Here is a 15942-nt window from a genome sequence, read left to right on the forward strand (position 1 = left end):
TTGAAGTCCAATCAGCGCTACAAGACGAGCTGCTTAGAGATATCCCCCACTTGGTGCTTATGGCTACGTCATCACAATGCTGAGAGAAGCTCTACAGAATTCAAACTTCTCTCAAGATACAACTTTGGTGAACATATCAGCCGGATTGACCGTTGTGTCAATCTTCTCTAACTTTAATCTTCCCTCTTCAAGAGCATGACGAATGAAGTGAAATCTGGTTTCTATATGCTTGGAACGACTGTGGAAGGTTGAATTGTGGGCCAAATAGATGGCACTCCTGCTGTCTAAAAATAGAGTAAAAGTGGATTGTTTAAATCCCAACTCTCCAAACAATCGTTGTAACCATATCATCTCTTTTGCCCCCTCCGTGAGAGCAATGTATTCAGCCTCAGTAGAGGAAAGAGCAACAACTGGTTGCTTTCGAGAAGTCCAGCTAATCACTGCCCCGACAAACTTAAACACATAGCTTGTTGTTGATCTTTGTTTATCTAAATCTCCAGCCATATTAGCATCAACATATCCGCAGATGTAAGGAGATTTACTATTAAAACATAAAACATGAGAGGAAGTGCCTCTCAAATACTGAAGAATCCATTGAATTGCTTGCCAATGAGTTTTTCCAAGATTACTCATAAAACCACTGACAACTCCCACTGCATGAGCAATATCCGGACGTGTGCTAACCATGGCATACATTAGACTCCCAACTGCTGAAGAATAGGGAATACCAGCCATCGCATGTTTTTCTTCTGGAGTAGAAGGACACAACTTAGAAGACAATTTAAAATGATCAGCCAATGGAGTGGCAACTGATTTGGCATTGGACATATTGAATTTTTCTAAAACTTTAAGAATGTATTTTTCTTGAGATAATCTGAGTTCTCTTTTATGCCTATCACGGATGATATCCATCCCAAGAATCCTCTTCGCTGCCCCTAAATATTTCATGGCAAAATGAAGAGACAAGTGTGTCTTCAGCTCATGAATGACTCTCATACTATTACTAGCAGTCAACATATCATCAACATATAATAATAAGATCACAAACTCACTAGTCGGAAGCCTTTTGTGGTATACACATGGGTCTGATTCGCAGCGGGTAAAGCCTTGTTGAGTTATAAAATTATCAAACTTCAAGTACCATTGACGAGGAGCTTGTTTCAACCCATAAAGACTCCTCTTTAATTTGCAAACTAAATGTTCCTGGCCCTGTTTGATGAAGCCTTCTGGCTGTTCCATATATAATTCTTCATCAATATCCCCATGTAGAAATGCTATTTTGACATCAAGTTTCTCAAGCTCGAGGTCCCATGCTGCAGCCATGCCAAGTACCAAACGAATTGTTTGCATTTTCACCACTGGAGAAAAAATTTCATTGAAATCCACACCCTGTTTCTGAGCAAATCCCTTCACTACTAATCTTGCCCTATATCTTTTTTGACCTCTATCTTCCTCTTTGATGCAATAGACCCACTTATTTTTCAATGCTTTATGATTTGCTGGAAGTGGAACCAAATCCCAGGTTTGGTTTGAGTTTAAAGACTCAATTTCATCCCGCATTGCATCCATCCAGAACACTGAATTAATATCAGAACATGCTTGTTTACAAGTTTGGGGCTCTGACTGATTAGAACAGAGAGAAAATAACAGCTCATAGTCATCAAGTTTCCTGGGACGTTTCTTCTCTCTTGTAGACCGCCTTAAATTAATATTGTGTGGTGTGGGAACCTCTGGATTTGCAGCCTCTATATTTGAATTTTTTTGTTTTTTAGCCTCTGTGTTTGCAGTAACTGGTAACGATAGGGTAGTAGACGTCATAGTTGGAATAAGAGGTTGGTGAGGTAGCGTATTTGGTAGGGGATTTAAAATGACTTCAACACTAGATTGGGGATGCAGAGGTGACTCTACTAGCGGGTGAGGAGAAGTAGTGTGTAGCACATGTGGTGGGGGTGATTGTATATAAACCGCAGGGTCTACATCCTCCGCAGCAACATGGGTAACGAATAATGGCATGGTGTGGGGAACCGGTAGGGGTTGCGGTGGGAATAGAGAAGCCTCTTTTTCAAATGTGGGTTGACCTATGTGCATGGAGGTGAGGGGAGGAGGTTGTTGAAATAGGGAACATGGCAATGGAGTAGTAAGAGATGAACTTACATTTCTTGAAGGTATACCAATAGTGGAGGGATGAAAAGTAACGCGAGGAGAACGTGGAATAGTATTGCCATTATCTGATAAATCAAAGTTAATAAAATCATCAGAATTAGACCTCTGATTACTCAAACCTGAGAATACTTTCTCATTAAATACAACATCCCTGCTCCGTATTACTTTCTGAGTGATTGAATCCCATAACTGGTAACCAAATTGATCTTCACCATACCCCAAAAATATACAATGTTTAGATTTAAAATCCAATTTCATTCGTTGTTCTTTTGGAACATGAACATACGCATCACACCCAAAAACTCGTAAATGAGAATAGGAAATCCTCTTACCAGTCCACCGTTCTTCTGGAATGTCAAAATCTAAACATGATGAAGGAGCTCTGTTTATTAAATAGACTGTTGTATTATAGGCCTTTGCCCAGAATTCTTTCCCTAAACTAGCATTTGATAACATACATTGAGCTCTTTCTAAAATAGTCCGATTCAACCTCTTAGCTGCACCGTTTTCTTGAGGTGTATACGAGACTGTTTTAATCCTCCGAATACCATTATCTGCACAAAAATTGTCAAACTCTGTAGAACAAAACTCACCACCATTGTCTGTTAATAAGCATTTTATTTTTCTTCCAATCTGATTTTCCACCATAGCCTTAAAAACTTTAAATTTTGAAAAAAAATCAGAGTTGTTATTCAACATATAAATCCAAACTTTTCGAGTGAAATCATCAAGAAATATGACAAAATATTTAGCACCACCAAGAGATGTTACCTTCGTAGGACCAAAAACATCAGAATGCACAAGTTCTAATTAAGAAGATTTCTTCTCATGACCCGTCCTTATAAAGCTAGTGCGATTTTGTTTTCCATAAAGGCAATGCTCACATAACTATAAATCAATTGATTTTAGACCCGAAAGTTGGTCTCTACGAAGCATAACTTCAAGACCTGTTTTGCTCATATGACCGAGCCTCTTATGCCAAAGTTCAGCATTACTATCCGCAACCGCCATGGCTGCTCCCACTTCACCATGACACTCTAATGTGTACAAACTTTCAATTTTTTGCCCTTTTGCTAAAAGTAATTGACCTTTTGACACTTTCCATGAAGCTAAATCAAAACTAACACTGCAACCTTGTGTATATAACTGACTAAGAAAAATCAGATTATGCTTAAGTGTAGGTACATGCCTAACATCTTTTAAAATCCATTTGTTCCCATTTTTCAATGACAATAAAATGTCCCCTTTTCCCACTATGTCACATTCTTTATTATCCCCAAGAAAAACTTTACCAAACATACCTTCTTGGTAATTCATGAAAACACTCCAACATGGAGTTGCATGAAATGAGGCACCGAAATCAAGGACCCACGAATTTGAATTTGTGTCACCAGCTGCAAGTACCAAAGCTTCATCAGTTGCAACATTAACTCCATCATTTATGACTTTATTTTGAGCCTTCTTGTAATGCCAACACTGCTTCTTTGAGTGCCCTAGTTTTCCACAAAACCAACAAGACCCATTTCTTCCTCTCGATTTGGAGCGATGGCTCGATCTTCCTCTTGCGTTACTATTATTATTATTATTATTTCTTCCTCTCTCTCGACTTCTACCTCTATTTCTCCTGCTCACAACTGTAAGAGCATCACCAGAAGAGGGTTCTTGATGCTTCCTCCGCATGTCTTCACTAAGAAGTGTGGCTGCAACTTCATCGAATTTCAATTTGGTCTTGGCTACAACTGAAGTGCTCACAGCCATTACTACACCTTCCCAGCTGTTCGGAAGTGAACATAGTAAAAGAATAGCTTTGATTTCATCATCTAATGGTATACCAACTGAAATGAGTTGACTGGCCAATGTATTAAACTCATTCAGATGATTCGACATTACTCCCCCTTCTTTCATTTTCAGATTATATAGCTTCTTCATTATAAAAACTTTATTCGAAGCAGAAGGTATCTCATACAATGAAGATAATTTCTCAACTAACTCTTTAGTTGTCTTCTCAGCTGAAACGTTAAACAACACGTTACTTGAGAGAGCCAAGAAAATTGTTGCCCTTGCTTTCAAATCCAATTTTTCTCAATCTTCGTCTGACAATGATCCTTTCCCTTTGTCTTACCAAGCAACGTAGGTTGTAAATCTTACTTGATGAGAAAAGACTCTATCTGCACTTTCCATAGCCCAAAGTTTTGCCCAGAAAACTTTTCAATCTTCCATTTTTCTGCTTCATCCATGGTGCCTGCAAAAACAAAAAAACTTCACCGATTTTCAAAAAAAATAAAATCGAACGAGCTTAACCAAGCTCTGATACCAATTGTTGAAAGTAAGTTGCAGACCCAAAAACTAATTAACAACAGAAACAGAACAGAGCAATAACAAGACCAGAGAAAAAAAAACAGAAACAGAGACACCAAAATTATAGTGGTTCATCCACATATTCTGGATTACATCTACATTACAAGCAGGGCCAATATCTCTATTAGAAATAAATCTTGATACAACGATACAGCAGCTCTCAACTCATAGCATATATAAATGCATTCAAGCATCTCCGAGAATCAAGAAGGAGCAGTTACAATCAACAGTGATGGGGCTTCACAAAAGAATCTCTGCAGAGCCGTTACACTGCAGAACCGTTATATAAGCATTAGACACTTAAGCTTAATTCACGAGAGCAAGCGACAATCTTTTAGGAGGGGAGAAGAGCAAGAGGATGCAGTGGGAGGGAAGAGGAGACTCCTCGGAAGAAGAGAAACGAGGGAGGATGTCATGGGCTTTTGAAAGAGTGCGTAAGATGGCAGAGGAGGATGTGGTGGTGTTGTTCAGCAAGAGCGGGTGCTGCATTTCTGTGGCGGCGAGGGCGCTTCTCTCAACGCTCGGAGCACATCCCACCGTTCACCAAATCGACAAAGAAGAGAAGGAGGAGGAGATTGAGGCTGCTCTGCTCACACTGCTCGCCTCTCCTCCTGCCGTGCCTGCTGTGTTCGTGGGAGGGAAGTTGGTGGGAGGGATGGACCAGCTCCTCACTTCTCACATCACAGGCTCTCTGCTCCCCTTCTTGAAGGATGCAGGAGCCCTCTGGTTATGAATGTCTTCTCTTCTCTTCTCCACTCTTTTGTCATGCTCGCTGTAAACCCTAATTTTGGATGTGTTCTCAATCACTTCTCCACTGTTTTGTCATCACTTGTTATATTACTTTAACAAGCGTAGTTATATAATGTGATGTTCGAAATTTGAATGCATGTAACGAGATTCTTGCCCAGCGCCATTTCTGTTAACCTTTGTTTGTCACGCTTGATAAACTTTTATTTTAATGGAATGGTTTTGGAAATCTGAAGCCTGAACATGTTTTCTAGGGTTTACTGGATAGCCAAACTGAACTATCACAACTAATGAAAATGGCCGATAAACATGTGCTTCATCTAATATCAATCATTTATTAAGAAGCATAATTAAATTTGTCCGACTGCCAACTAACATTGTTTTTGCTCATTCCGTTCGACAACTTCACTTCTCCAACATTTTGTAATCGCTTCTTATTTAGCTGCCATGGAATATCAATGGCCATTTGTAATGTTCGAATTTCCGCCAGTGAGTATCATCTGGTATGAAAATTCTTCTGCAGTGCGGACGCCATTTGTGTTAACAGCTTTGCACGATTAGTTCACTTGTTTTTAGGGTTTTGTAAATCTGGAAAGTCAAAATCACAAGTGGGTCTGCTGAGCTCCTTTTGCAGCTCCCGCCATTCTTGGTCTATTAAGATTCCTTTTTCCTCTTTTTGCCATGTCTTCTTCGTCCTCGTCTGTTCAAATGCGCGTCTTCGAAATCAATGCAGTGTCCAAAAATGTTGCCATGCTGACCAAACACCGTCCAATTTTGTGAGAGAAGTCGTTGCAGAGTTGAAGACATTATGTAAGGCCAGGATTTGCAATTCTCGCCAATACCAAATGCAATCCTAATTGAACCAAATAATACAATTCGAAAGGATTGCTTATTTATTCGGAAATGTAATTGATTACGTTTGACCGGAAAGTTCAAATTTTCTCCACCACGACCATTTCAAACAACGTTCCTTTAGTGCTCATTCCTTTACTGGATTAATCTTTAATGTCCTTTATTAAGAATAAATATAGTGGGAAGCGTGTCCATCTAGGTTTCCTTTCACTCTAGTATGAAACCAAACTTTCTTATATTTTAGATAAGGGAATTGATCTAATATTAATATTTTGATCTGAGTAGCCTCTTAAAATTTTATATTTTAAAGTCTATTTAGCATGCATCATATAATTGACTAAGGATTTTCTTAGTATCTAGGATATTACTCAATGTAGTTGATTCCTTAGAAGGGGTAAGAAAAAGAGGTCCCCACCCTCAATATATTTGACTTAGGAAACCTTGGTACAATAATTATTTTTGGATAGTAGGTTCTACATAATATTAGAAAGTATATTGTTTTAAGAACTTACTTTTATAACTCCAAGACCTCAAGAAGTTTTTTCTTCACTAATAGTGTTCCATTAGAAAATGACCAAATTTCTAATTTTTTCTATTCATGTTTAGCGACACTTCTTCTAAATTTGCTCAATTGTATCTTCTATAAATGCCACAATTATTAATATGGCCAAATAAAAAATGGGGATATTAGAAAAGAAACTTTCAAAATTTGATATCTTCTTACATGGATTATTATTTAACATTTCCACCCACAATTTCTATTGGGATTTTTTTGATGATTTTGTTGTATGGAGAATACTAAAGCCTTTCCTTGATATGTAATGCTTCCATGATATTTGAACATCATTAAGCATCACTTTTCCATTTTGAAAATTTCACATAAAAGATAGTTAAAGAGGATTGTTATATCCATGCAATTTTGGATTGATTCAAGGAGAGATAGAGTAAGCCAAAATCATCCCTTTAAGACTATACTTGAAAATTAATCTACTAGTATGATTTCTATGAATCTCCATATAAAGAATGATAATATAGGGGAAAGGGGTTCACCTTGGCTAAGCCTTATTTATTCATGAAAAAAATCTTCAAAATTATCATTGATAAATAAAAAGAACATGGGATGGGATGGGATAGTAAGAAGTTTCTTAATTAGTTGCATATCCTATGACCAAAATTTCAACATTTTGGATATTTATAAAAATGTAAATGTAACATGAAGGAATTTTAATCATAAGATTTTGAATTGTAAATTTTTAAAACCGTACATGCCTTTTGTAAAGGATCTTATGAGTACCTAAGAAGGGATCCAAAAATTATTTATTGTACAAAGCCCTTTTTAATAATGGAAATGAGGTAGGAAAGAAGATTTAATAGTTTGACTACCTATCATCATAGTATTATGAAAAAATTATTTATTCCCTACTTGATTTAGGAGGTGTAGTAGAAAATTAAAGAGTTATTATGAGCCAAACGTTTTATGATTTTACTTGATTCATGATTATAATAATTATTAAGTTGATTGTAATAGATTCTAGTAGGTATATTTATGACTAGTGTAGCTAAACTTGAGTTTGATAACTAGAATTTAATTGATAAGTAGGAGATAATTTCCACAGCAAGTCAAATTGTGATATTGCTATCAAGATTTAACTGTGTGATTTTGAGTCAAACTCATTGACGGATGCTTCATGAGTAGTGATTCAAGATGAAACCATCTCTCATCAGAATAAGTAAAACACTTCTACACTCATTGGATCTAGGTGAGGCTCATAGGGGTGAAGCACCAGGACTTCCTGGGAGGTCACCCATCCTAGTACTACTCCAGCCTAAGTGTGCTTAACTATAGAGTTTACTCCATGGTTAAACCCAAATCTTGCAACCCTATTTAATTATTTAGAAAATATTACTTAAGTAAAACATTAGATTGAAAAAAAAACATCATAGATTGATGATCTTCTTCAAATTCAATAGTAAAATTGAATTAAATTATAAATAATTTCAATGTAAATAAAAAAATTATAAAATTGGACAAGAGCCTACAACACAACAGAAAATTGTGAGCCTTTAATGTGGGAGGTCTTGGGTTTGAATTTACTTGAGTAAAATAAATAAATAATCAAAAATAATAATAAACATCTAATAATTAATCTTGGCTTTAGCCTCTCATCGATAAAAAATATAAGAATTATAAGAAAAATATTAGGTAAATAAAATAATACAAGATTGATCATTTTTCTATCTTAAATAAATGTAATGCATTTAAATTCAATCTAAATATTCATGTAATTAGAAATAGAGTTAAATCATACAATCTAAAAGAAATATATACATATTTTTTTTTTAAAGCATAAGAAAAAATAATATGTTGGATTTACGATTAAGAAGAATATTACAAGTGTGTTGAGCATGTCAAATATTAATATGAGCTAGATAACTAGGGGGAGGGGGTGAATAAATTATCATCAAGCTCTTTAAATAATTCTCAATACTTTAAACTACTTAAACTTATCAACAAATTTACTCGGTGAATAGATCTAACTTATCCAACTAAATTACAACAACAACAGACACTTTTCACATGAAAACATAAAATAACATCTAAAACATCCATGCACACATTAAAACCAATATTTTTAACATGGAAACCCTTAATGAGTGAGCTTGGTTAAGAGCAAACCTTGTCAAAGGTTACGTACACATTTTTAAGATGTGACTTTGTTAGGTAATTTTTACCAAAGATCATCTAAACCTTATCACCATTCAATGAGCGTCCTATCTAAAGGACTTAGAAACATTCAATGGAATGTCACATTACAAAAGGATTTACAAATAGGACTATTAAATCCACTCAGTTAGGACTATCGACATTGGATGAATTTTTTTTAAGCCCCAAAGTTTGAAGTGTGTCAATTTGCAATGTTCATTGATTTTTAGGCATTTGAGATTGAGTTAAAGTGTTTCATGCCCAAATTGAAGTGTGAGTTATAGAAATGGGTTGTTGCTCCTTGGCATTTAAATTTATTTATTTTTCTTTGTTTAATCGTTCATGCCATTGCAAAACTTCTTTATTGATTTCCTTTAAGAATTCAAGATTAATTTGATCAAACTATTAAGCACAAATTGAGATGTGAGTTTATTCCATGGTTAAATATGTAAGTTAAAAAAATAAAGCAAACTCAAAGACTCAACCTAAACCTATAAATAATGTTAGTAAAATCATTGCTCAACCTACAAAAATATTCTTAAAATGAATAGTTTATGAGACCACGATCCTATGTGTGTTAACAAGTGATCCTAAGATGTAAGAATGTAGTAAAATACATGGGAACATGTTCTAAAAACTGGTGAAGAAAATACATTCACAAGCAAAATACTTATAGAGCGATCCCATGACACTACGATCCTGCAAGGCTTAGAAGTGTTCACGGTGACATCTTGATTTGTGGGTTTAAAGAGGTGAAGCTAGCTTTAAACTACCTCTCTTACAATTTTTCACCAAACAATCCCACTTGTATTTCAAGCATTCTTTAGGCATTACTGTGAGGATGAGGATGAGAGAGAGAAGAATGAATACAAAGAAAAGAAAAGAACATGTGGAAGGAGATTGGCTCTTAGAGGCATTCATGTCATTGCAATTTCCTGCTAATGGTAGGGATTTAGGAATAGTAAGAGGTAGGGGATTTGATTTTAAATGATTTATTAAATCAAAGGGTATTTTAGGATTAAATTAAATAGATATTATGAATTTATATAATTTAATAGGAGAATGAGGATTTAATTGATAATTAGACTTTGGGTTTGTCATTTGATTTTATCAATTGGGCTATAGTTGATCAATTAAATTAATTAACAAGGGGATGATGTTGAATTAATTAATATTAAATACTTAATCAATGATGCCTTAGGAGATGACTGAATAGGATTACTTAAATGATGTAATCACATTTAGGTGTCTACATTTTCCCCCTCTTTCAGATAGTGTTGGAATAATACTATTTCAAAGAAGTTTAAAGATAGATGACATGAAGAAGATTTTTTAGAGCAGAAAATTTACCCCAATAATGAATAGAAAGAGGAGAGATTGAACTATGTGATGCCCCACAAGAAGGAAGTGGGGAGAGAAGACAAGGCTCGGGAAATTCTTGAAAAAGGTACAACAAGCTTGGGTGAGCAGGAGGATGCAAACAAACTAAGAGAGGATTAAGAGGGACTTAGACTCTCACTATGGGAGAATGAGACAAAGAATAACCATGTACACAAGAATAACCATTTTTGAAGAACTCGGGTTGGGGATGGAAGGAGCAAGGCAAGAGATGGAAAAGAGGTGGGGAACTTTGGATATTATGGGAGTGGTAGAGTGGTTGGATCATAATGGTAGGACTGATTGGATTGGATACTTAGATAAGATGTTGGAAAATGACTTTTGATTTTGTGGAATGGAGGGGTGAAGGAATCCATTGAATCTTGACTGTGGGGGTGTTTCAAAGGGGAGAACCACAATGTAGTTGAGCACTTATTTTGATATAAAAATATTGGAGACATGCCAAGGTTATGAAGAACATTAATGCCTTTGCACAAAAATTACATAGGATTGACTCAAAAAAAACATGCAAGGATTTCTCCAATATCACACATGTATCCCAGAGGAAGGAGAGTGGAAAAAATACTGGCTAATCTACAAGAAAATGACATTTCCCATTTGCATCATGTAACTACAAGTGATAACATGTTTGGAATATGCAAGCATCACATCCAATTAACTCACAAGAAAAAAAGAAAAAGAGGAAAAGACCTGATCAAGACCTTGCTCTCGAATTACCCCATTCGTAGCACACCATGATATAAAATATTGTGGCAACCCTGAGGATGAAACAACCAAATTACTTGGAAAAGATAATCAAGACCCAAAATTGAAATCCAATATCAAAAGAAAGAGTAAATCCATACAAAATAACCTTTTTCCAAAGAGATTGGTAGGATGGGAGATGCACAAACCAAGATCAAACAAGAGGAAAGTTGTATCCTACAAGGATCTGTTGGTGGTATCTAGAGTGGTGATGAGATTTAGGCAAAAAAAAAAAATTAGGACAATACTTGGATGGTAGAGGATCTCTCATGAGGATTGTCTAAAATATATAGCTAGGAGAACTGTAGATTATGATTAGACATGAACTGACAAAAAGAGGTGAGATATATACAATAGTACTAAGCTAACGATGGACTCTTAAGAAATATATAGTGAACTAACCAAGATATTTACAAGGAGTAGTATACAAAAGCGTAGTATGATACGATAGTGGAATCTAATATAGTACAATGGGAAAAATCTCAAGATGAGGAGATAGTAGATGAAAATCTCAGGATGAGGAGGTAGTGGATGAAAAGCTTAGGATGATAAGGTAGTGGATGAAAATCTCAAGATAAGAAGATAATAGATGAAAAGTGCAAGGTGAGGAGATAGGGGATTGAGGGTGGATAGGGTGATGTGGATAAGGGAAATATACACCTTAATACAAGGAGTAGTAAGGATGCATCCCAATGATGATGACTATATTGTGACCAAGACTCACAACAAGGTTGGGAAGAAGATCAAGAAGATGATTGGATGAGTTGAAAGATGTGTAATGGGATGGTACAGTTGATGGTACACTTCTTGGAGAATTTAGCATATGAATAGATGACATTGGAGTACATTGGAATACCTTAGAGCTTGATACAAATGAAAAAGGGACGTACTAAGTGATGGAAAGATGGAGGTGATGTTGGGAAGTGTCAAGATGGAAGAAAATAGGAATTGTAAATAGAAGGATTTAGGTAGAGGAATGCAAAAAGATAGGGATTGGGAGATGAATGGTTTTGGGGATGACTAGATGGAAATGGGACTAGACTGGGGAGAGGGAAAGATAGACATGAAATGGTCTCCAAGGAATATAGTGCCCATAGTTATCATATGTTATTTAAGAGGAGGTCTAATGATGGGTGTGATGGGATGGAAGATTGGTCAACAAGAGTATGGTGAGGCAGATGGAAGTGAGGATGTTAAAGGTGAACAAGCAAGGGAGATAGGGGATAACTATGGTTGGTAGAGGAAGTATACAGAAGAAAGAATGGGTTGATAAAGGATAGGAGGATAACTTGTGATGGGGAAATAGATGTCAAAAAAGATGACCAAAAGCATGCATCTATTGGTGGCCTTTATTTTTATCAAGATCTGAAGAAGGGAGAAGGTGAAATGGATAAGATGTTTGTATGGTGGGATAAGATGGGTATGGTGGGTGCTAGAACTTTTCCCCCAAGTGTGTAGAGAAATTGGATGGAGGGATTACACATGATGCTTGTTTGCCAAGTTTTCATCATGGTACTTGTCCAAGGTGCTTGAATTGCCAAGTTTTTACCAGTGGACACTTATTTTCCTTTACTTTCTTTTTTTCTTTTTTTAGAACTTTTTTTTTACATTTTTCCTTTTTTGATTAGATTAAATGAGTGGAATGGTGGGTGCAAGTTGGTAGATAATGGTTGGTAGATACCCATCTTATCCCACCATACAAACATCTTATCCATTTCACCTTCATATAAGACTTGTGGATAAATGGATGATGAATTTGGAAATATCATCATTGGTACACACCCTAAAAGTGAATGAAGTAGCTAGAAAGATGGTTTTGGATGAAATTAAGGAGAAAATGGAGTAGAAGAAATAGAAGGACCAAAATTAAAGTTGGAAGATGGAGGATTGCAAATTTACGATAAGAATTATAAGGAAAACAAGTGGATTGGGGGAATGGAGGATGGGTATATAGAGATTTGGATAAACTATGAACGGATGAAGCTTTTTGAGTAGCGGGAATGGATGCCAATTGAGATTTTTCTTTCAGATGCATTTCTTTTATGAGTATCCTAGGTATCAACATGATTTTTGACTTGTTCAGCTTGGGCCTTTGTGGCTATTTGACATTTTCTTTTGTTTGGATCAAGTATTTCTCTTCTTGAACATGTATTGTAGGTGGGACATGTTGACACTTGGATTTTTGTGAATTTTTGGATTTATGCTTTTAAATTTTGGCATCCAATTTCCTTCTATGAGCTATCATATGAAAAGAGCATGGAGGGGATCGAAGAATTATGGATGTAATGATAGAGGTTTAAGGTTGGAAGGGATTCAAGGATGAGTGCCTTTGATGATCTAGTTTGTGGATTTGAGGGGATGGATTGATGGATTGGAATATAGGATATGGATGCATATAATTGTCAAAAATGGATGGGGGGGAATGAAGGATAAGGACCTAAAATAGATGGAAGCAAGGGAGGAGTAGGTCCCAAAATAGATGGAGGAGATAAACGATTTAGATTAAGTATATAAGGGTACAAAATGGAGGGAAAGGGCGGAGGATTTAGATAAGGGATATAACAACCCAAAGTGGAGGGATGAAAAGAAGTAGAGGATAAGGGCCCAAAATAGATGTGGAATAAGATGGATGGGAACTTTGGGGTGAAGATGGAAGGACTTTGGACCATGAAGGGATAGAAGGGATATCAACATCTAGAGATACACTTTTTATTTATTTATTCAATATGATGTTCATCACTTGGAACACAAGATGTGAGTCCCTTAGTAGGTGAAGGAGTCAAAGTTTCAAATATGATAGTTCATTTTTTGTTGATCTACTACCATGGATTATAGGGGGTGTATGATCATGAAGAGGAGGGGATGGAAGGATAGGACTCTTGATTTGGATGGAGGGAGGATAATATCTCTTCAAATGGAGTAGGTATAATGGTAGGATTTGGATATGGAGGGGATGGTGACTACTCTTTGGATTCAATGAATGGTAAAATTGGATCATGTGTGAGAATAAGTGGGCTAGTGGAATCTTCTTTTATGCCATGGGATATTTCAACATGCTTTTTGACAAGATCTTGATAGGATTGGGTTGGAGTGGGTGGTGCAATAGGAGATGTATGGATGGTTTCTTTAAGTGAGGTAGATGTATGGGTGGGATATTCTTCAATGGGGATGAATTTAGGGGGATGGACTCATTAGGTCTAGTACATGGGATTTGGGTAATTCTAGGAGGAGGAGATGTGGATGGGAGCTAGGAAATGGAAGGGGGTCAATAAGTGGGGTGTGTTGAGTAACATGGATCGTTTCTGCAAATGTAGAATCATAGTCATTGTTATTGATGGTGTCCACATGCAGATTTGGATCTCATATAAATATGAGAGGAGGAGACATCTCTCATGAACACATATGTCTCTATGGTGTAAACATCATTCAAATAATATTATATTAGCATGAATAATAATAATATGTGCATAACAATATATATAATATAATATATAGTATATAGTATAATATATATATTATATAGTATAATATATATATTATATACTATAATATATATTATTAACATGGATAAGTATATATAGAAAATGATGATTACCAATAACAATAATGTATATCAAATTGAATCAATTCGCTTGAAGCCACAACTTAAACACTCCCTCTTAGGGAAGATTGATACAGAACACATTATGCTTTCAATTATATAAAGGGATGTCATCTCACCTTTTATAACACACAATTGAAATAAATTCCATAACTATTATATAAGCTTAAACACCACTTTAAGTGTGGTTATAATAGTAACTATGTCATGGTGTCTGACAAGATTTGACCCAAAGAGCCACAACAAGTTGGTTATCATGTTGTCCAGAACAATCTGGCCCAAAGAACCATGATGAGTTGGTTATCATAGTGTTTGGCAAAATCTGGCCGAAAGAACCATGATAACAACTCTACCATTTATAAGATCACCACCTTACAATGGTTACCTTTTTTCTATTCGTTATCATGACTTCTAGCACTCTGGGATAATAATTTAATGAAGTTTGTCATGATAACAGGTCTACCATTTATTAAATCATTACCTTATAATGGTTACCTTATTTATGTTTATATATGTCAATGAAAGATTGTCACCTTTTGTTACATATCATATGTGAAATAATAACCACCATGAATCTAGTCAAAGGGTGGTACAAAGTCTTTCACCTTAATTTTCTCTTATGAAGAAGAATGGATTACATGGAGTTTCACTTAGAACTTCTTCTTATAAAGAAGATATCATTCACAAAGGATTGCACCTCATAAAATTCAACCTTTGAATAATGATCCTAGGAAGTTAGGTCTAATAGTTACTCCCTTAAAGACTCTCTTCCCCAAGGATTCTTGTTAGACTCACTCTGAATCAGATATCTCATTTTCTAGTGATAAGTCATCACTTCCTTGTGAAATACATAGGAATGGGCCCATCAAAATTAAGCAGCTACACACATGTATTTCTAGACTCCCTCTGAGTATCAATCTTCTAAGCTCCTGCATTTCCTTAGAAGAAGTGTCATACTCCCTTTTAATGTAGAAGAATCTCATAATCTCAATCATCAAGGATGTTTGTTTCAAGAGCCTCACTTTATCCATCTTGATCATCAGGGTCTTTAGAGATACTATCATTAGATTGAGTTTGCACAATATTTGGTAGCATTTGTAAAGTACCAACCTTCTTTTCTTGTAAGAATACCCTCAAACATAAAGGAAAAGATCAAAGAAAATAACCCTTATAGTAAGTATAGAATTAAAACTAACAGAGAGACTACAAAGAGTAAATAAATGTTAAAGATTTTTTTTTTAAAAAAAACCTTATCTACACATGAAGATTCAAAAATTGTCCTTTTAGATTATTTGAGAATGGAACATCTCCCCTCTAAATAAGGTTCTAGTGGGAATAGAAAATTGACTATTATTCGCCCCACAATGTAAAATTT

General features: G+C 35.6%; 1 protein-coding gene across 1 annotated transcript; it reads left to right on the forward strand.

Annotated features, from left to right (window-relative positions):
- Positions 1-4879: 4879 nt before the first annotated feature.
- On the forward strand, positions 4880-5254 carry LOC149565224 (glutaredoxin-C1-like). Its single transcript, XM_089817065.1, has one exon. It carries the CDS (start codon positions 4880-4882, stop codon positions 5252-5254), a length of 375 nt encoding a protein of 124 aa, XP_089673191.1.
- The last annotated feature ends 10688 nt before the right edge of the window (positions 5255-15942 follow it).

Source organism: Cupressus sempervirens, chromosome 3 (genome assembly GCF_028749045.1).
Source record: "Cupressus sempervirens isolate cs-2001-9-10 chromosome 3, ASM2874904v1, whole genome shotgun sequence".
In the NCBI taxonomy this organism is placed as follows: Eukaryota; Viridiplantae; Streptophyta; class Pinopsida; order Cupressales; family Cupressaceae; genus Cupressus; species Cupressus sempervirens.